General features: G+C 40.0%; 1 protein-coding gene across 1 annotated transcript in view; it reads left to right on the top strand.

Annotated features, from left to right (window-relative positions):
* The window catches only part of Sfpq (splicing factor proline/glutamine-rich), a gene marked incomplete in the record, with an annotated part of 15,856 nt that extends 1,203 nt beyond the window's left edge, over positions 1–14,653 (top strand). The window contains 11 exon segments of the mRNA XM_005395311.2: positions 338–526; positions 770–1,071; positions 1,175–1,270; positions 2,676–2,872; positions 3,068–3,152; positions 3,484–3,601; positions 4,583–4,631; positions 4,711–4,832; positions 7,260–13,391; positions 14,283–14,365; positions 14,561–14,653. Of these exon segments, the coding sequence (XP_005395368.2) occupies positions 338–526; positions 770–1,071; positions 1,175–1,270; positions 2,676–2,872; positions 3,068–3,152; positions 3,484–3,601; positions 4,583–4,631; positions 4,711–4,832; positions 7,260–7,397 (1,296 nt within the window).
* Positions 14,654–23,009: the final 8,356 nt, after the last annotated feature.

Below are 23,009 nucleotides of genomic sequence, written 5' to 3'. Positions count from 1 at the left end.
GGCCTCGCGCTTGCCGGGCGGGCGCTGCGCCGCCGAGCGCATCCCCGGCCCGGAGGTTAAGAGTAAAGGATGCTCCGGAGCTTGTGTGGCTTATGGTTGCAGAGGAGTCGTCGTTGGCGGGCGGGGCGGTGTGTGCCTCCTGTTAGAGCGTGCTGGGCGTTTGAGCCTTGATTTTTGGAAATTTCGCAAATACAGTAAAATCTGATTCTGGCTTTAAACGGAACAGAAAAGCAATTGATAAGTTTGTCCAGTTCGGGAAGAGCACAAATTAGTTTTGAGGATTTTCTGCTAGTAGAGGTCACTGGTGTCTGAACAAATCCCTTTTTTTTTCCATTAGGGGTTTAAAGCCAACTTGTCTCTATTGAGGAGACCAGGAGAGAAAACTTACACGCAGCGTTGCCGGTTGTTTGTTGGGAATCTACCTGCAGATATCACGGAGGATGAATTCAAAAGACTGTTTGCTAAATATGGAGAGCCAGGAGAGGTTTTTATCAATAAAGGCAAAGGATTCGGATTTATTAAGCTTGTAAGTTGTAATTGTCAGGTTTTTAAGTAGAATTGTTTGTTCTTACAAAAAACTTTCTGGATTGTGTAATTTTGGTATGGGGTGGCGTAGGTAGGATATTTATCTATCCTTAGTTGTGTGGGAAAGGCTGCCCCGAATGTGACGCTTGAACTGACCTGGAAGGAGTAGGAATAAAGTCTGTGACAACTTGGGAATGGTCCTTAGCCAGTTCTGAAGCCATTAACGTGAATATCATGTTTACAGGAATCTAGAGCCTTGGCTGAAATTGCAAAAGCTGAACTTGATGACACACCCATGAGGGGTAGACAGCTTCGCGTCCGTTTTGCCACACACGCTGCTGCCCTGTCTGTTCGTAACCTTTCACCTTACGTTTCCAATGAACTATTGGAAGAAGCCTTTAGCCAGTTTGGTCCTATTGAAAGGGCCGTTGTAATTGTGGATGATCGCGGAAGATCTACAGGGAAAGGCATAGTTGAATTTGCTTCTAAGCCAGCAGCAAGAAAAGCATTCGAAAGATGCAGTGAAGGTGTTTTCCTACTGACAACGTAAGTTGTTTGGTTTATTCTGATGGTGTTTTTGGTAACTTTTTATGAGTGTGTTGCAATAAAAAGTGGAACAAAGTTAAGATGGAAACGTTTTTGTTCTCAGAACGCCTCGGCCAGTCATTGTGGAACCACTTGAACAGTTGGATGATGAAGATGGTCTTCCTGAAAAACTTGCCCAGAAGAATCCAATGTATCAGAAGTAAGATTGATTCAGCTTCTTGGCAGTACTTAACTCCTACTAGTCCAATTATACACGATTTAGATTTAATTATACGGGATTTAAATTTAAATACAGGATGTGGCCCCAACTTGCATTTTTTTGTTAATCCTTACAAGATAACATAACAGGAAAAATAACAAGGCATTGTTCTTAGATTTATTTAAGACAGTAACCAACTGGTTGAAATGAAACCCGCCCAAGCAAGGCTCAGGTAGACTTTTAGGTGTTTCAATGTACAAGACTCAGCTATGCTGATGCACTTCTGTGTAATCCAAGCCCTTGGGAAGCTGAGGCTACACAGTGAGTTCAGGGTTGGTCTGAACTACATAGCAAGACTTATGTTTCAAAAAAAAAAAAAGTGTAAAAGAGCTTGCTGAGTTACATTTTGAATCTGTTGAACTGCTTTTGTGAGTTAAGTGCATTTTCTAGCCCCCCCACGCCTCCCCACTGAGAATCGAACTCAACCTTGTGCTTGCCAGGCAGGCGCTGTGGCACTGAGCTAAATCCCTAGCCCCTAGGCTTTTTAGCTATAGGAAACCAGGTTTTGTGGCACTTGTCTGTAATGGCAGGACTGGCGCGGGTGGGGGGGGGCAGTAGTGAAGGATCACCATGAGTTTGAAGCCACCCTGGGCTATACAGTGAGTTCTAGGCCAGCCTGAACTACATAGTGAGACTGGCTAAAAAAAAAAAAAAAAAAAAAGAATGTAGGTCTTTATACTTTATAAAATTCTATTATTTTTTTTTGAGACAATGAGCTTCCAGCCTCAGTCTCCTGAGTGCTGGGATTACAGGCATGCGCCACCACGCCTAGCTTTATACTTTTTTTAATATGTGGTGATTTATTAGTCCTTACTAAGTGGATGCATTTTGGATAAATAAGAACTCCTGTGTTTGCAACGTGTGTTAGAAGGAGTAGGAAGAACAGGAGAGAAAAAATAAGAGTGTGGGAGAAATACACAGAAGAGATGATATGACCTCTTTCGAATAAGTAGTTTTGAATGAGCAGTATCAACCAGCAAAGTACAAAGTTGTCGATATGGTGTTTTGTTTTAAATTTGAAATAATCTGGTACCACCTTGAAGATGCCTTAGTTTTTGTTTATTATTTTGGGAGTATTGGTTTTGTGCACCAAGGTGGTTTTTATTGTTATATTTTCAAATGATAGGATACGGAGCAGGAAGAGACCCTGTTTGGGCTTGTTTTGCAGTGCTGGAGATCAAACCCAGGGCCTTGTGCCTGGGAGATAACCTGTCCTGCTGTTAACTGCTACTGCTCTACCATTGAATCATATTCCTAGCTCAACCAGATTTTTTCAAATGAATTAGATAGTATTGCTTACAAGCATCTACAGACTTGATCATGTTTAAATTTTGTATGTTGTCAGGGAGAGGGAAACACCACCTCGTTTTGCTCAGCATGGCACATTTGAGTATGAATATTCTCAACGGTGGAAATCTTTGGATGAAATGGAAAAACAACAAAGGGAGCAAGTAGAAAAAAACATGAAGGATGCAAAAGACAAGTTGGAAAGTGAAATGGAAGATGCATATCATGAGCATCAGGCAAATCTTTTGCGCCAAGGTAAGAGATCCCCTGAATTTTACTGGTAGGATCAGTTACTTTTTTCTTTTGGTACCAGGAATCAAACTCAGGAACTTGGGCCTGCCTGGCAGGTGCTGTGCTGTTAAGCTATATATATCCTTGGCTTGAATCAGTTACTTTTGAAGCTCATCAGAACCTTACTAATGTGAATATAAAACATTTTGTAACACTCAGATTTGATGAGGCGCCAGGAAGAATTAAGACGTATGGAAGAACTTCACAATCAAGAAATGCAGAAACGCAAAGAAATGCAATTGAGGTAAACTTTCACTTGTCCACTAACATTTGCACATTTAGACAGTAAAATTTTAGTAACATCCAGGTAAATCAGGTGAGGCTAGAGAGGTTAAATAATTGGTCATTGCTGGTTTAACACATACTCTAAAATTGATCTGGTAACAGTTAATAAAGCTAGTTTTCTTTTCCCGAACGTCACTTGTGCTGTTCTTCTAAACTCAGGCTAATCTAGGCCTTTGTGTTTTTTGCTGTAACCTGGACTTTCTAACATTCTCAGGCAAACTGCTAGATTTTTTCAAATTGAACTTAAATATAGGTGACCATTGGTTTACATGCCTGATGGATATTTGCAGGCAAGAGGAGGAGCGGCGTAGAAGAGAGGAAGAGATGATGATTCGCCAACGTGAGATGGAAGAACAGATGAGACGCCAAAGAGAGGAAAGTTACAGTCGAATGGGCTACATGGATCCAGTAAGTCAAGTATTACTGCAGTCTAGTTGGGAGTTCTACAGATGTTTGTAGGTATCTAGAATAAAAGTTTACTCAACTAGATTAAAATAGACTTACAGTATAGTGGTGTCTATGTTTAACTGCCATGAGTTGTAGTTTGTTTCTGCTCCTTGTATGGGCCAAAGTGTTTCATTGGAGTGGAAAGTATTTCATAAGTCATTTTTTCCCCTAGTAGTGGAAATTGAGCCCAAGGCCTTTGCACTGAGCTACATCTCCAGCCTTTTATTTTGAAACAGGATCTCTATAAATTGCCCAGGCTGAGCTCAAACTTGGGATCCTGCTGCACTCAGCCTCCAAGGTGTTTGATTAAAGATGTACACCACCATACCCAGCATATAGATAGGTCTTTCGATAATTGAGTCTGACTGGTTTTCAGAATACTGATTTTATTTCATGTGCTTATTTTGAGACAGGATCTGTCTAGCTCTGCAGTCTAGTCTAGGCTTGAACTTACGTGTAGCACAGGTTGACCACAATCTGTCAGGATCATCCTTCTTCATTCTTCCCAGTGCCGAGCTTATTGCAGGCCTACATTGCCACACTAGGCACAAATTTTACTGTATTGATTTTAAAATACACTTCGGTCAGTAGAAAAAAAGGCTATTGAACCTCACAGTTCTTATAGTTCAAGAAGGCTTGGTGTTACCAGTTGTGGTGGACACACACCTGTAATCCCATTGTAGTGACCCTCTGCTTGTCTTTTTTTTTGTACAGGGACTCAAACTCAGGACCTTGCGAGAACCTGTCTTTAGTTTAGTTTAGTTTATTTGTTGGTGCTGGGAATAGAGCTCAGGACCTTGCGCTTGCTAGGCAGGTGCTGTACTGCTGAGCTATATCAGTCCTGAGACCTTGTCTTTAAAAAGAAAAGAAAACAAGGGAATGCTTGGTGTGGTTGTATGGTAAGTAATGAATGAAATTTTTTTTTTTTTTTTTTTTTTTCAGAGAGAAAGAGACATGAGAATGGGTGGTGGAGGAGCAATGAACATGGGAGGTAAGTGTAACTATAAATTGACAATATCATTAGAGGGCAGTATTCCACCGGAGTTGTAACCATCATCCTTGTTTTCTAGATCCATATGGTTCAGGAGGCCAGAAATTTCCACCTCTAGGTGGTGGTGGTGGCATAGGTTATGAAGCTAATCCAGGAGTTCCACCAGCAACTATGAGTGGTTCCATGATGGGAAGCGACATGGTAATGTATCCTATGGGACGTAATACGAAGGAAGCTCTCATTTTCATGACTTTACATGTGTGTTTGTTTTTTTTTTTTCCTTCCCCATTTGTTTTAAAGTAGGTGATTGGACCTCTTAGTTCCCCCATACATGTAAATACGTGATACTGAGGAAAACTTTGGCAACGTAGAAGAAATCTGTGGCAACCTAAACAGTTAAGATTGCCAACAGGGAATCAATGCTGTTAGTAACATGTGGAATTACCTTTGGCAATAAGTAGATTTAGGTGTTTTTCATTGTGTTGCTTGTGCACTTTTGAATTGCAGTGCATGGCAAATCCAAATTCTGGGTATTAGATAATGCATATGATTATTCTATACCCAAGTGAGTAATCAAATGGCAAAGTCATTCATTAAGCTGGTATTTGCCATAAATAGGAACCAGACTTGTAGTTTGTAGCTTTAGGCATGTTTTAGTGTTCCAGGACTCGGACCTATATTTGGTGTGGCTTCTGTCCCATGAAAAGGGAATTGTTTAGTGTTTTGACTCGTCGTTTTCCACCTCTTGGGCCTGTCTGTAGGTACACCTGAAATAAACTGGCATCTTTATTGTCCTAGAGAAACAAAAGTCAATAATTTTAAGCATACTAATAGTGTGCATTTGATTTGAACCTTCTTGAGGGTGTAAATGTTTTAGTTGTACAGACAGCCGGGTAGATGCTTTAGGACAATCAGAGTGAATTGGTATGAGTGGTTGTATCAGGGCTTTACAAATCCTTAGGATTGAACTTTGGTGGGTTTAGAAAGTGTGTTTTCATAGTTGAATTGAATCGGATTAATTCACCTATAGGCTTTGACAGAGGAGCTTCGTGTATAGCTCAAAAGATTTATTTTGTAACTAGAAACTTCAAGAACTAGTGACCTAACCTACTTAAAATCAGCTTATGATTTTTTGAGAATTAAAGTTAGACATCCCTTCTCAGCCTTTTGGCTAAGATAAGTGAGAATTAGAGTGGATGGGTTAAATGCACTATGAACTTTCATGGAATTGAATTTTTAAAGTACTCTGGTAATATTTTGGCTTATGTGCTTCGTACAGATTGTTGAGTGTCAAATTCGTAACCAAACACAAGTTTGACATAATGTTGCCATAGGTAAAGATCTGTATTTTCTAGGTAACTACTGATTCTCCATTAAAACTCCAGAAACCCTCAAATTTTCCTGTTTAGTTTGAGGTAGAAAGTACAATGCATAAAGCCATGTATAACATCATCAAAAATATTGAGGTTAAGTCTTCTCAAGTAAGTCTTCTCAAGTAAACACAGTGTTTTGTGTTTTTTAAAAAGACAGGGCTGAGGAATAACATATGGAAACAGTTAAACACTGGTGCCATTGTCGTGTTTTTCCCTCTCTGGAATAGTACTTTCCGTAATTGGGCTATTCTAAATGGAATTTTGAAGGAGTGTAGGCTGTTATATATACCTGTTGGGTTCTGTTTGGGTACGTAGTACTTTCCATTTGAATCAAAGTACCTGAAACTACATGGAATAAGGAAGGCACAGGCTGCTTTATCGCAGTCACTTTTGTTGGGTATTAGTGCTGTTTCATGAGATATTTAAAAATATGGAATCATAGCATAGTATCACTTACAACTTTTCAAAGACTTAAGGGAAAAGCTGGGCTGTTACACACAGGTGGGCTGTTCGTTCAGTCACTTTGCAACAATATAGAATAGTACTGTAAACATAATTGTCTCTGGTTTTTATAGTGATGGCTCTGAAGGTGGTACACCTGTAAGAATATGGCAACACAAGTTTTTGATCAAGCTATTGTGCCGGTTAAGTGACTAAATCTGTTAGTTTTTTATGCTTTTTCTTTTTGTAGTCTGGTAGCATTTTATTAAAACTTTCAACCTTTTTAAGATTTCTGCAACTTAGCAGATGTGTCTTAAGATCTTGAAAAGCACAAGGTTTCTTATGCAGCACATGCCACTAACTGGTGAGTAGGTCTTTGTCATTTCATTTAGTGAATTGACTTTTGGGCTAGGCTTGTTAGGCTTACTTGGAGATTAAATTTTCTGTTCAGACCTTGAAAGTGAGAGTTTGCAAGCTTTTTCAGTGGATTAATCTGATGTGAAATTTTTAGAACTCATTTTGGAATGGATTTTCACATCTGCACTAATTCTTAAATTTTTTAGCACTACAGGGAAGGATCTGTTCTTTGAAACAGGTGTATGAGAATGGCTCAAGTGGGAACATACCACAAGGCATGTATTATCGTAAACTAATTTTCAAATTACCCTTTTTTCCTTTCTATGTTCCCGGTACCTGTGGATCGACTCATTGGTGATTGTATCGACGAACGTTGACTACGGAACCTTCTAAAATATTTACTTAACACACATGGACATCAACTACATATAATGAACTGTTGTTACTGTTCCAATAGCGTACTGAGCGCTTTGGGCAGGGAGGTGCGGGGCCTGTGGGTGGCCAGGGTCCTAGAGGAATGGGGCCTGGAACTCCAGCAGGATATGGTAGAGGGAGAGAAGAATATGAAGGCCCAAACAAAAAACCCCGATTTTAGATGTGATATCTAGGCTTTCATTCCAGTTTGTTTTTGTCTTTTGTTTAGATACCACTTTTAAATTCTTGCATTTTAGTAAGAAAGCTATCTTTTTATGGATGTTAGAAGTTTACTGACCTAATTACTTGTAAATGGTCTGTTTGGGCAGGTAAAATTATGTAATGCAGTGTTCGAAACAGGAGAAAAGTTTTCCTTTTTATTTCTTTTTTTTAACTGTATAATGTTCTCAAGTTAATGGCAGTGTACCTTGTGCCACTGAATTCCCAAAGTGTACCATTTTTTTTTTTTACTGTGCTTCAAATAAATAGAAGAAATAGTTATAATACTGATCTTCAACTTTGCCATTCATGCTTCAATGCACATTAGGCTAGATATTCCACTTGGATAGCATGAGCGTGTTTAGGTCTTTCAATGGCATATGCCGTTTCTGGGAAATGTATCTGGAGGCTAAGTATTGCTTTCTATAGATAACTGACTGTCCCTTTGTTTTAAAAAAAGAAATACATATTGAAGTAGTTCATCATTTGTTTGGCATTATAGGAAGCAAGCCGGTGCTAAGTATTTTTTAAATGGTATGCAAAGCTGAACTGTAAATCTTGATTCAGGAATATGTATTAAGATTGTGGAATTGGGTGTAAGATTGGTAGGGGGAGAAAGTGGGTTCGGTTAAATGCATCCTTTATGGCACTATGATCTATCCTTTCCTTGAAAGTTTTTGAACAGTGGAAAGACCATTTTGTTGCATTTCCCCATTCTTGTTTTTAAGAACAAAAATCCCAAGCCCTATAAATGGCTTGTATCGAACTTTTACATTTGAATTAAAGATTGTTAAACATAAAGCCTTCACATGTATTACTTGAAAGTAATTTATAACAATGGAGTTTAGTCTGAAAAATTCAATTTGAAAGTAAGGTATAATTTTTAAAAGTAGGTTTAGCTCTATACTTGCATTCTATTAACTTTTATTTCTCTTTGTGCTACTTCTGTTGGGCAAAATTTGTAGGACTATAAAAATATATAGGTTCTTAGAGCTAGTGGTGAGTGTTAACACAGTTGCAGGATTACCATTCCTGTTTTTACCTTTTGGGGGAGTGGGGGATATAGCTTAAATCTGAAGAGTTGCTCATACTGCACAATGCAAACACCCCTTCCTCAAACCATAAAGCTTAGGATGTTTCTATGGTGTTGTCAGTTAATTGTCAACTTCATTGAATCTCCTTCCATTAGAGCAAGAGACTTGGATTCAATATTAGAGTGTTACTGTTCTCTGTGTACAATGGGAGCTTGATTCCCAGTGTAAATGTTAGAGGGACAACTTCCTAACAGAAGCTAAAGAAACTGAATGGTTTGGCTTTGTTCTTAAGTTATGTTTCCATTCAAGGCTGTACGTTATAGACTGGACCATGGAATGCCTTCATCCTTTTCACCTTTGTTCTTGGTGCTAATTGGCAAAAGAAAAATTATAAATGAAATCTTTGTTAACATGCCAAAGTTTAGTATTGTGCCTTAGTACAAAAGGAGACCTATTGAGTACCTTCTTTATAGGAAGGAAAATAGTACTTAAAGGGAAACTCTAGTGGTATATAAAAGCATGTCATCAAATTCTGGTGTATGATAGGTACATGGTATGCAAATTAAGGAAGAGAATCTTCTTAGAAAATGTGCTCATTTCTATTCACATTTGGAAATGGGTAGTTCTTCCATAATGATATCAATGAGGAAGTTTTGCCCTGAGTCATAATTGGTAATATGAGATTTTTCTGTATGGATACAAGGGTCTCAATTTGAAGGGAGTCTATTACAATTTGGTTGAACTGTTCAGTAGGAACTCTTAAGAATGATAAGAGAATTAGGGGTGTTCATGGGACACCCACCAAAGGTGAACTTGTGAATGTATGTGGGTGGGGGCTGGAGGGGAAATGGGAAAATCTGCCTATAAAATTAATGTTTCAGTTTATTTTTCAGATTACATGCCTTTCTTTATAAGGGATGCTGGCACAGACCCCTAAAATAAGCTTTTGGTAGTACTGTACCTTTGAAGAGTGGTGAAGGATGCTAATGGATAATCTGCTGAAAGTTGTGGCTTTGATAGCCTTCTGTGGGATGTAGAGAGCTAAACTTTGTTTAGCAAATAATGTTGCTTAGTTTCAACTGAGATTTGACTTTCATCACTAAAAGCAGCAGTATACCAAGGTTGTAAGCTACTCATAGACTTGCAGTAAGTCTAATGTATATACAGTTCTTTGCCTAATGGGAACTTAAATAATGACATTTTCTAAAAGTTGACAATGAAACTTGGGGTGGGAGAGGGAAGGTAATTTTCAAGTGTTTTAGTCATTTTTTTTTCATTTAGGAGAGCACTTACCCCTATTTCCTCCTCTTTACTTTTCTCTGTTTCAGAGGAACACTCATTTTTAAAACTTTCCTAATCTTTAAATCTACATTCTCTTTAAGACACTAGTCTTATTTGATAGGTATATTACAAGCTTAACCCATTGGCTCGAATTATTTAGTAAAACCGTAATTCTTTTTGCCTAGAACATTAAGCTCTTTTAAGAGGTGTGATAAGCCCCACCACTCTACAGATGTGTTTATACCACTAATATAAACATAATGATTTGGGAAATTGTAATGTTACGCCTGTGCAATTCTTACAAGTGGCATATTAATGGCAGATAAAACTTAGATACTTGGCTTGGGCAAGCCACCAAGTTGGGCAGAATGTTTTGCGGTGTTCTTGGACTGCAATTATGCACTATTAAAGTAGTGGCCTGCTACATAACTGCATTTAGCCAGCATTTCTGCAGTGCGTAACTGTGAGGAACGTAGTACCGCAAATGGCAATGGACATTAGGACCCGGATGTAGTATTCCTGCTTGCTCCAAGATTCTCATTGCCGACTGCATACAGGTAGGTAACAAGCAATATAATCTAACTTGGTGACTTGCTATGTACTTTTATCCGTGGGCATTCTGACATCACACTTCTGACGATGAAATTACAGTGCAGCACCTAACACTTGTATGGTAAAGTTAGCTTACATCAAAACTGCGTGGGTCTGGGGTTAGAGTTGTAATTTGTTAAGCAGAATTCAGTGCTCTTGTAGTTCTCAGATAAAAAGTGCAAACCTCTGATTCTTTGGCATATCTAACTCAGTTGTGTGGTTTTCTTTAGTTGCATTGTAACTGAAGATAACATGGAACACCAGTGGCGTGGGGGTGAGGGAACCAAACCATACGTAAAAGTTAGGGTGCTCCCAGCACCTTAGCACGGACTGTATAGCATGTGATAATTAAGTCTCTGTGGTAGCAAACTGATCTGCCTGCAGGTCAGCAATATTAATTTCAGTCTGCAATCTTGGTAACAATTCTGTAAATTGAGTGAATTAAGACTAAAACTGCAGGGTTTTTTTTTTTTTTGTAATGTGATTGGAGATTTTTTCAAACATGGGCTTTATGGGAATGGACACTTATGTTACTACTAATGGGCTTAGATGGGAGTCTGACGTGAATAGTTCAGCTTATGTGACTTGTTTCAAAATGTTTATACTCTAAACCTGGGGGAAAGTGGTATGAAACATTGACTTGCTTACAGTTGATTACATGTTGGAATCATTCCCAGTTCTAAGACTTCGTCGTATTCTGTAGCACAACTGCATGTTCAGAGCAGTTTTTTGAACTTGGTTCCCTTAGCCTTAGGGATGTGATGTTACAGTCCAAAATGTTTAGTGACAAGAAAATAAGTCTTCTAAAAGGCACTTTCTCTTGCTTTAGAACAAGCTTTGCATCTTCAGACCTCAATTCAACTTAACTTTGGTCTCTGAGCTGGTTTTTAGCTAGCATGCATGAGAAACAGCTTTCAGTTCTAATGCTTTCTGCTCTGTAATAAAAAAGTAGGTTTACCTTGCATAAATGCCAGTGAAAATTTCATGACTGAGAATTTTCTTTGCTTGTATCAAGAAAAATGGCTTGCTGTTTGGCAAGCTGGTTACAAGGTGGGGACAGATTTGTATTCAATGATCCATTCAAGCGAACAACTTTTTACTCTCCAAAGGGCTAATGGTGATGAATTTAGCTTCTCCATATTAATATAATGCAGATCAAACAGTGATCATTGTCAGTGACACGAATATCACTAAATTGCAAAGAACCCTGATGGGGACTTTGGAGGGTTATAATCCTTTAAATCGGCAGCTAATACTGGCTGCCGTGGTTTAGTGATTCAGAAATGAAAGCTCAGATTTATTTCTTAACAGCCAGTAGTAACAATTTTCAGAGAATGTATTTGGTGTAATGTATAAGGAACATTGTTGGGGTGGGAGTTAATTTTGCTTTGTCTGCTTTAAGATTAGGTTATTGCACTTCAGAATGAGAGAACCAATTTGAATCAATAGTTAAAATTTATATGTAGCTATAAATTGTGACTCTTAGTGCAGTGGCTTTTTAAAAAGTACTCTAACAGCTGGGAATTAAATGGGTTTCAGTAATAATGATATATACTGAGGTGCTTGCATTGTATTTCATAACCTTTTACAAACTAAAATTATTCTTTTCAATGGGAAGAGTGAGTTCAGAGGTGTGATGTCAGAATGTATTTCGTACTGTTAGGCCCTTGGAAACATAGCGGTGCTTTCTGAAAGATGAAAGAAATGCAATGGGTGCTCTTCATGCAAGGTTGCAAATCTACAAAGAATGCATAATAGTCTCACTTTCCCTAATAGAGATGCGTGTGACTAGTTTTGGACTTTTAACCTTAATGGGGGTTGCATGTCTCCTATTGTTAATCATTGTCAGCTGCAGTGACAAGATCCACAGTCCTGCATTTACTGCCTTTTCCTCAATGATTTTGGACAGGTTTTAGGGAGACACGGGGCGTTTGTTCTGGGCCTTTACTTGGTTTTGGCTTTAGCTGATCATGTTTCAGTGCTGTCAGCTAGTGCAGTTTTCAAATGGCTGCCTATTAGGGAAAGAATTGAGGATTTGACTGTTCCTAATCATCTGTCATTGCTGCTAGATAATGATTTGCAATTTTTAAGACTGTGGAAATCTCACAGTTGGTGATAGACCAAACAAAAGTTGGATTTGAACACCAGTGCTGAAACTATTTTTTGAGGGTGAAAAAGGGGTTGGACGTAGAATAGAATAAGAATAATCTGGAGAATGGGGAAAAGAATGCAAAACGATATAGTATCCCTTATGATGGTACATGTGCAACAGGGAATTCTATTTCATGTAGCTGTGGCAGTAATGATACAGGGAGGAAGAAATACCGGGAACTTGAATTAAGGTTGATCTGAATTTTTTTTTGTGCACTGTGGCCCTGCTGTAGGCATACAGTGAAGGTGAATGTCTCTTCCCTTGGAAAGACTTGGGTTCCTTGCTGCCCAGTAAGGCATAGCTTTCTGGCCCTAACTTAAATCTCAGTGAGGACTTGAAAGGGGAAGTATGAGGCAGTACATCAGGATTGCAGGGCACTAGCTGCAGTGTGTGTACTGTGGGAAAAGGGTAAAAGGACTGTGGGAGGACTCCTGCTGAAGGTGGTTAGCCCACCGAACATGGAAGACATACCTGAATGGGGGAGCAGGGTATGGACTTTCATATGAGGAGAGCTGATAAAAACTTTGGGTGAGGTAAACGTTGTCACATACCTTCACATAAGGGATAGTATATTTTGGGTTGCAGTCAAAACTTCATTGTGCTCAGACTGGTGAAAGTAGGACTTAGGCGTTTGCATTTTAAGGAAGATACAATTTTGATTCTAATTCTAGTGTCTACTTAGAATAATTTTAGATTCCCCCCCACCCATGAAGTTTCATTCTATTTTTTTATGCTATAACTTATCCCAATCTTTTGTCTCTGGAATTTTACTCTTTAAAGTTAACTAGCATTTTCAAACCTTTATCGTCAATCTTTGTCTCATATTAACTTTTTTGTATTATTCTTTAGGTAAGAATGATTGATGTTGGCTGATGTTTGGCGTGCTCATTCACTTGAAGTAAGTGTCCTTAGAAATTTTAACATCTAGTAGATTTGGGGCTTGGTGTCTTTCATTGAGAGACAAACAATTTGATTCATTCAGCTCTATGGGGTGAAAGTTGCTCAATCTTCAGACATTTATTATTTTCTTGAAAACTGTGTGAGGGTAGAGGTGTAGCTCAGTAGGGGTGGAGTGCTTCCTAGCATGCAAGTGCCCCAAGGCTTGATTCTAGCACTGAAGGAAAAATAATTGTGAGGGAAAGTAAAACATGTATTTATAAAAATAACAGTAGGAGAATTCACAAAAGATGCATGATAACACTCAGAAACCGTGAACTGATTGAGAAATGTTATTTTTTTTGTACTTTAAATTTAGTTTTGGGCCTATTAAAAGTCTTCATAGGATTCTTTATGCAACAAGTGGTGGAAGAGTTAAGTGTAGTTTAACATTAGGAGGAAGGGAAATTCCTTTATATGTAGGGGAAATGGAGGAAAATATACATAGTTTTGATGTGGCACAAGTCTTCTGCAGCAAAAAAAAAAAAAGTCAGAATAAAATGCACATAACTTAATGCTGATTGATTTGTTTGTTTTTGAGACAGGGTCTTGCTCTGTAGTTCAGGATGGCCTGGAACTTGAGGCAGTGCTTTTCCTGCCTTAGTCTCCCAGGTGCTAGGATTATAGGAATCCGCCTCCAGGCTTGGTGGAAAGTTATTTTTCATTAAGTTTTGTCCTTGAGACAGGGTCTCGCTTGTGTAGTTCATTCAGGCTGTTTTAAACTCACTATGTAGTCAGGCTGGCCTCAGACTCCCGGCAGTCTTCCTGCTTCAGCCTCCTGAGTGCTGAGATCAGGCATGTGTAATTACACCTGGCTGGAATGTTAGTTTTAATAAAATATTTTTAATTATAGGTGGATATGATAGTTTGTTCTCAAGACATCAACCCAGCATGAGCAAAGAAGGAAAGCCACAAGTTAAACTGCAAAATGTTGGGGTAAGTTGAATTACTATTGCTGCCTTAGGGGGTTGCTTTGGGGGGCTACGGAAGAATACTGCTGTGAGTCAGTATCACAATTCTTTGTTAGGAAGTTCAGTTGGTGTTAGTGCTGGCAGTGTTATGTTTAAGAACTTGGTGTGACTCGCTTTGATTTTTAGGTCATTGGGTTTAATTTTATCCTTTATTTGGCAGGAGCTGGGTGAGCTGTGTCTAGGAAACCAGAAAAGGAAGAGTACAAAGAGCAGTAGAGAACTTATTTGCCATTAATAAAGACATTTAAAAGTGTGGCTGTCTTTTGTTTTTATTTTTGTTTTTATTTTTTTTGGTCTTTCTCAGACAGGGTCTCTCTGTGTGATTTTGGCTGGCCTTGAGCTCATTTTGTAGCCCAGGCTGGTCTCAAACTCACAACGATCCTCCTGCCTCAGCCTCCCTTCCTGTCTCAGCCTCCTGAGAGCTGGGATTACAGGCATGAGCCACCACACCCGGCTGTTTTTGGTTCTTAAATAGGCCTCTTTTCTGTTAATCCTGGTAAGTCTTCAACTTAGTTCTAGGTAACAAAAATTGTTTGGTTTATCTCCCTCTCCCCCCTTAAGTGGTGCTGGGGATTGACACAGGGCCTTGCACTTGTTAAACTGGTACTCTACTCTCAACAGCATCCTGTTAACCTGGTTTTGCCACTAGAATTTTAAAATTGTCTTTATCATTCCTAAAAGTTACTGTGTCATTAATATAGTGATTTTTAAAACACATGTCCCTTGATTGGATTACAAACATGCTAGAATTGTACTGGATATGGTGATGCACACCTATAATCCCCAGCCTCAGGCTGAAGCAGGAAGATCTTGATTTTTGAAAAGGGAGTCTCAAAAAATGGAGTTATCAAACATGGTTGTTGGGTAGTCATGGCAACTTCATAAATGAATGCTTGGGATTACATCTTGCTGGATGCTCTTGTTACCTATAGTTTGAGGTGCTGATAAGTCTCTCTAAAATGAATTAGAATTTGGTATGCAATGTAATCTATTTTCTTAAAATACCAAAATATAAGGGAAAGACCAGATTTTGTTGTTTTTTTAAAAACTGTTGCAGACTTAACCTGGTTAAGAAAGTAGGAAGTCAGTTGACCTGGATCAAACTTGGGCCTTGCACATACTAAGCAAGTCATCTGCTACTGAGCTACATCCTCCTGTCTCCCTCCCTCACCCCATGATGCCCTTCTGAGGCATCTTTGATAGCTGAGACTGGTCTAGAACTCACCATGCTTTAGTCTCCTAAGAGCCACCTTGTCCAACTTGTCTTTACTCTTAATAGCTCATGAAAATGAATACAGTTTGGAGCCTAGCATGATGGTGCATACCTGTAATCCCAGCATTCAGGAGGCTGAGGTCAGAGGGTTGATATGAAGTCAGCCTGGGCGAAATGATGAGATCCTTGTTGCAAAAAAGACAGTTGAAGCATTTAAGGCTGGGGTCTGAGGCTGATGTGTTATGTGTGGGCTTTTCATTTTGAGCCTTAGCACTAATGTTGGAGAATTTCAGTGCTGGTTACCTTGCAGGGATTAAGTAAATTTGAAATTTAGGATAGATCGAGATTTATTTAAAAACCACTGCTGAATGTGGTGGCACATGCCTGTGATACCAGCACTCAAGAAGCTGAGGCAGGAGAATCGTGAGTTCAAGGCCAGCCTGAACTGCATAGGGAGACCCTGTCTTTAAAAGACAAAAAAAAAAAAAACCAAGAAAACCCAACCCACATAGGAATAGGTAAAAGCTAAAACATACTTCTGGCCTCAAATTTGTTTTGAAAAGCTCTTCTCATTAATGAGGAATGAGATGAGGATGGTTTCATACTCCGTAGTCACTGCCTATTTAGACAACGTGTCAAATGGCCGGAGGTCATTCCAAATCAAGAGTGGCAGGCAGAGGGACTGGGGATGTAGCTAAGCTGCACAGTGCCTCCCTGCCAAGTGCAAGGTGGTGAGTTCAGTTCCTGGCACCGGAAAGAAAACAACAAAAAAAACGGGCAGGCAGATCACAAATTCAAACCCATTCTGAGTGACTTGACCCTCCAGGAAATCTTAAGTGAATATTTTGGGTTTTTTGTTGTTTTTTGTCCTGGGAATTGAACTTGGGACTTTGGGTTTGCCAGGTAGGTGTTTGTGCTAGTGAGCTATATCCCCAGCTCCTCAGTGAATATTGTTTTTTATTTTTTGTTTTTCTCCGGTACTGGGAACCGAACTCACGACCTTGTGCTTGCCAGGCAGGTGCTTTGCCGCTGAGCTAAATCCCCAGCCCCCTCAGTGAATATTGTGATTGAGTTACTCCTTTCAGATTCCCGGGTTTCTCAACATAAAAACAATTATTAGAGTGCTTGCGGGGGACTGGGGATGTAGCTCAGTGGCATAAGCGCCTGCCTGGCAAATGGAAGGTTCCTGAGTTCGATCCCTGGTACTGCCAAAAAAAAAAAAAAAAAGTTTAGGAGCACATAGGGTTATCCTATTGGAGGTATGTGTGCATTATATGGCAAGTTGTCAGCTTTCATAGGGTCGTTCATACAGATGACGTACATGCTACATGCCTAAGGACACAAAAGGAGCTTTTAAAACCTTGAGGGTCTGGCTCCAGTGCAGAGGTCCTGCCTCAGGCTTGTGAGTACTGGAATTACAGGTGTGTGCCATCATGCTTAGCTAAGGATGAAAGTTTGCTGTGAACAGGAATACTAAATATACCATGTACTTAGAAGTTAAATAAGTTCTATATTTGATAGCTTTTTTTTTTTTTAATAACATGATGTCCATAAAGGAAAATAAGTAATAAAGACTCGTTAAGAATAGAGGCCCCAGGAGAGGCCATATAAATTACTTAACCTCAAGTTCTTAAGCTTAAGTATAAGAATCCCTGCCTAGCAGTTTTTGTTTTGTTTTAATGTAGGAAAAATGCAAAAACGCAAAGGTCCCAGAATGATAAAAGTCCACATTTTAAAAATGAAGCATATAATATTTTGCATCTAAAACATGTTTAGTTTCAAACAGCACTGTTGCAGGAGGAGACAGCATGTTCAAATAACATTGTGAAGGTAAAGTTGATAAAATACCTGTAGTTTGAGGGACATGTAATTTCCCATACTAATGTACGCATTAGTATCTCAGGTGGTTTCTTGAAATAGTAATAGTTTAAGCTGGTTGTAAGATTGACATAATAGTTAAGTGAAAGTAGGACTCACTTCTTGATTTTAAAATTTATTACAAAAAGATGGTAAAACTGGTACCAATACAAAGGTTGACACAGATAAGTACAACAGATCCAGAAGACCGAAAATCGACCCATGTTTGTGGTCAGCTGATTCTCGGCAGGCTAGAAAAAGCCAGTGGAGGATGAAGCTTTTGACAAAGTGGTTATGTTGTCGGATCCTATGATATACACAAAAATTCGAAAAAAAAAGTAGGACTTTGAGTCTGGCAGAGGATTCTTACATGTGTCATCAAAAGTGTGAAAAAAAAAATAAATGAAGCTTACCAAAATTAGGGGCGCTTCAAAGAATAACATCAAAAAAGCAAGTCAGGTGTAGTGGCATATACCTGAAATTCTAGCACTGATGAAGGCTGAAGCAGGAGGACTCCCAAGTTTGAGGCCAGCCTGGGCAATGTCCCCATAAAATCACTATACACACACCCACCCAAACAGCCCAGTAACTCAAAACTAGCCAAAGTAATTGGGTATTTTCCCAAGATACACAAATAGTAACAAGCACATGAAAAGAAATTCAGCATTGTTGGTCACTAGAGAAATACAAAAAAAAGATATCACCTCACAATAGAACATCTAGAATCAAAAATGGTAGGAAGGAAATTAGAAACCTCATGCACTGTTGGAAGGGTGGGTGTAAAATGTTGCAGAGCTCTTAGCACTGGCCATAGTGCAAATGTGAACATAGGGTCATCACATGACCCAGCAATTCCAATACCCAAGAGAAAAACATGCATGTAAAAAATGTGAGTACACAGTGGTGTGGTGTAGCTCGGCGCTGCTAAATAAGTATATGGATGTTTACAACAGCATTACTCATGATAGCCAAAAGGTTGAAACAACCTAAATGTCCATCAGCTGATGGATTCCTGTGATATATCCATATAATAGGATATTATTCAGTGCCTGTGGTCCCAGCATCTTGGGAGGCTGAGGTGGGAGGATCACTTGAGTGTCACAGTATCTGACCTCAGGCAGTGTGGAAAATGAAAAGATTACCCAGATTTGGTTTAGGCCAGACAGGCTATTTCTCCAAGAGTGGCCAGCCAGCAGGGAGACAGAAGAAAAACCCACCAACCTTAGAACTCTCTCACATTTGTTTTAGAAACAAACTGGGAGAAAAAGAAGTTGGGGCGAGGAGCTATGTCAAGGTGAAGCAGCTTTTCTTAGGGAATGGGGAAGCACAAGCGGCAGACCCAACATGCTCCACATCATCTAAACTTCTTTAACCGAACATTTGAATTTTTTTTTTGTCTTTTTGAGACAGGATCTTATGCAGTTCAAGCTGTCCTTGAGCTCACTTTGTCGCCTAGGCTGACCTCGAACTCACAAGAGTCCTCCTGCCTCAGCCTCCCTAGTGCTGGGATTACAGGCGTGCGCCACCATGCCTGGTACAACCATTTGGTTCTCACACAACCTGGGTGGTTTTTGCCTCATAGTTTTTTCTCACAGAGCCTATGTGCCTTTTGCCTTGCAGTTTGAATATTTATGCGCGCCAGGCGTGGTGACACACCCCTGTAATCCCAATTTTCGGGAGGCAGAGGCAGGAGGATCGTTGCAAGTTCGAGACCAACCTGGGCTACAAAGTGACCTCAAGGCCAGCTGAACTGTATAGTGAGACCCTGTCTCAAAAAGAAAAAAAAAAAATTATGTGCTTTTGCCTCATATTTTAACTCCACACAGAACCTCTCTGCTCTTGTCTCACAGCTTAATCACGGTTTAATCATTCACTCCTGGCCGGGTCTCCCACACCTGAGCCTACTGTGCGTAGGCTGGGTGACAACACAGTGAGACCCTGTCTCAAAGAAGCGTGTATTTATTTATACATGACATATATCAGCCATAAACAGGAATGGACTGTTGATTCATGCCATAATATGGACGAACTTTTAAGAACATGCTATTGTAGTCAGGGTGGGAAACAATTTATAGGGTTATTTTATAGTAGTCACCCAGAGACTCAAGTACATAAGAATGCACGAAATTCGTCCACACATTAGGGACTCAAAGAACCCAACTGAGGGCCTAGATCCCATGGCAGTGTCCTTCACGAGTCCAACTGGAGGCCTAGAGCCCACGATAATGTCTCATTCAAGTCGTTTCATGGATCTGCGCTGGGAAGGCCCCAAGATCAGTGGTGAAAGCTAGAAAGGGCACCAGCGGGATGAAGGATCCGTGCCAGCATCTGCACTGGAGCCAGAAAGCAACATTCAAGGTAAGGACCAGAGCTCCCCCGAAAAGTACCACCGCCGCCTCAGTGACAGCGAGGTCCTGAGCTCTGACGAGAACAGCTGAGTCATCAGGAAAGCCAGTGCAACAAGCTTCTCCAGGACAACCAACAGCATACTATCTTCCCCTCCAGCACTTGTCTGGAAAGCACAAGGTCCTGAGTTCAATGCCTGGTACCCACAAAAAAAAAAAAAGCCCAGGAAATGGCCACCATGCCCGGCCTTCTATTTCTTTTTAAATATTTCATTTTTTGTGTTCCTGGATTGAACCTAGGGCCTAGATTGAACTCAGGACCTTTGCACTGAGCTAAACCTCCAACACACACACTTTTTTAGACAGGGTCTTGCTAGCTTGCCCAGAGTGGGCTCAAGCTTGTGATCCTCCTGCCTCAGCCTGAGTGGTGGGATTATAGGAGTGTACCACAGTGCCTAGCTGGGGTATTTAAACTGTAAACATCAGGTACCAGTCTTTGTGAGAACATATGTGTGAAGGACCATTGTATATAATTTTGGGGGAAAAATCATTTCATAATTGTGATTAGGGCTTGTCCAAGGTTGAGTGCCTTGCCAAGCAGGCTGATGACGGTATGCAGAAACATAACTCCATGTGCCTTGGGTCACAGTGGAGGCCTCAATGGTCCGGTGATGCTGTGATGCCCCAGGGCAAGATTGCATCAGCTGGACATCCTGGTTCTTTGAGAACCCAGTAGTAATAAAAATAGGTTGTCACCTTGAGGAAAGGACAAATGCTTTCTTTTTTTTTTTTTGTCTTTTTGAGCCAGGGTCTCACTATGCAGTTCAGGCCGGCCTTGAGCTCACTTCGCAGCCCAGGCTGGCCTCAAACTCACAATGACTCTCTTGCCTCAGCCTCCCCAAGTGCTGGGATTACAGGTATGTGCCACCACGCCCAGGAACAAACTCCTTAACATGCTACCTCTCCCCACCGTCCTCATCAATATAAGATCCTCATTAACATAAGGTCACCACCACCCTCTGAGTCATGGATAATCTCTTCCCTTCCAATTATTGTGTGCACCCAATAAAAACTGGCTGGCTCCGAGCATCAGTGTCTTTGTGCATCCTGAGGCACTGACCTCCCAGCCCCCTATCATGCATTACTAAATTTGTCCTTGTTTCTTATCTCATCTTTTCACCATACCCCCATCCAGGCAGCCAAGGATCTCGGCCAGGCCCCCAATGCATATGCTCTCCACTTCCTTAGATAAGTATGGAAGAGGGTGTGTCGCATAGCACTGCCTGCCCTTTCCCCTGCTAGCTTCCATAGAGTCCATCATACTTGAATAGTTCAGGTAACTGACTTGTTTATTCTGTTTATTGTTGGGTCTCCCCTCACCAGAAGAAGCACTTCTCATGAAAGTAGCAAATCTCTGGTCTGTCTGGTTTATTGCTATTTTCCCACTGCCTGTAATAGTGTCCTGCCATAGTGAGACTTCAACGATCAGCACAGTATTAAGCATCATACATCTGTAAACATTTATTAAGTTATTGAGTTACTATATAAATATATACTTCTTGCTGTGCAGTTCAGGCTGGCCTTGAGCTCACTTTGTAGCCCAGGCTGGCCTTGAACTCGCAACAGTCCTCTTGGCTCAGCCTCCCCAGTGCTGGGATTACATGTGTGCACCACACACTGGGTTTAATTTTTTTTTTTGACAGCTGGCTAATTTTTTTTTTTTTCTGTCTTTTCAAGACAGGGTCTCACTATGCAGTTCAGGCTGTCCTTGAGCTCACTTTGTAACTGAGGTTGGTCTCGAACTCAAAACAATCCTTTTGCCTCAGCCTCCTGAGTGCTGGGATTACAGGTATGTGCCACCACACCCAGCCTAAATTTTTTTTGTTTGAAACAAGGTCTTGCTATGTAATTCAGGTTGGCCTTGAACTCACTGTGTAGCCCATGTTGGCTTCAAATGTGTGACAGTTCTCCTGTCTCAGCTTCCCAGGTACTGGGATTACAAGACATGTACAACCTCAGCTGGCTAACATATAGTTTTTAAATGAAACTAAGAAAACTATATTGATTTGTAGGTTTTTGGTTTTTGTTTTGTTTTGTTTTGTTTTTTGAGACAGGGTCTTGCTATGTAGTTCAGGCTGACCTTGAACTCACTATGTAGCCCAGGTTGGCCTCAAACTCAGGGCAGTCCTCCTGCCTCAGCCTCCTGCATGCTGGGATTATAGGCATGCACCACCATACCGGTGATTTGTAGGTTTTTGGTTTTGAAGTTTTTGTACATAGAGTTCCTATTAGTCATAAAGTAGGAATGAAAAATTAAGTTTTATTTCACAGGTCAACTCCAGCTTTTAATGGCACTTTTAGTGGCTGTCCATCTCATTGTGCTGAGTATTCTAAAATCTACCATGATTAACTCTGATATTTGCATGTTTACCCAGAATGGATGCCTTACTGTAGGCACTTCTGGTTTAGAGTGTGGTGTCTGGTTTACTGAAAGAATGAGGAGAATATAACTTATCCCTTGGCTTAAATGTCTGAATGTAAACCTATATATGTATATATGTATATAAGAAATGCAATACATTATATTGATGTACTGATTGTCTTTTAATTTCCTTGTTGTTGCTGCTTTGAGGCAGGGTCTCCTTGTGTAGCTCAGGCTTGGACTCAGGCCTTAAACTCACTGTGTAGCAGCCAGCTCAGGCTGGATTTTAAAAATTTTTATTTATTTATTTATTTTTAATTTTAAAGAGAATAGTTAAAAAAAAGAACAATAGCAAAATACCAACATCACAGACATAAACAAAACAAAGCAAGAACATTAAAAACGATACAGGGTTTCAAAACAAAATGATAGGATTTAACAGTGGTTGTTATATTACATATTGTTATCTTCAACGAAGTTGCTCAGATTACCAGATGTTAGAATGGAAGATTGATCCAACCATTAAAGAGAATAAGAAAATAATAATTTAAAAAACATTAGAGACAATACAGTTTCACTAGACAAGATGGTAGGAATTCACCAATGGTTGTTTTTTGTTTTGTTTTGTTTTGTTTTGTTTGAGACAAGGTCTTGCTCTGCAGTTCAGGCTGGCCTTGAGCTCACTTTGTAGCCCAGGCTGGTCTCGAACTCACAATGATTCTCCTGCCTCAGCCTCTCAAGTGCTGGGATTACAGGCGTGCACCACCACACC

Source organism: Chinchilla lanigera, unplaced genomic scaffold, assembly GCF_000276665.1.
Source record: "Chinchilla lanigera isolate Chin_1 unplaced genomic scaffold, ChiLan1.0 scaffold00051, whole genome shotgun sequence".
In the NCBI taxonomy this organism is placed as follows: domain Eukaryota; kingdom Metazoa; phylum Chordata; class Mammalia; order Rodentia; family Chinchillidae; genus Chinchilla; species Chinchilla lanigera.
Note: the sequence above shows the minus strand (reverse complement) of the source record. Positions and strands in the feature narration are given on the sequence as shown.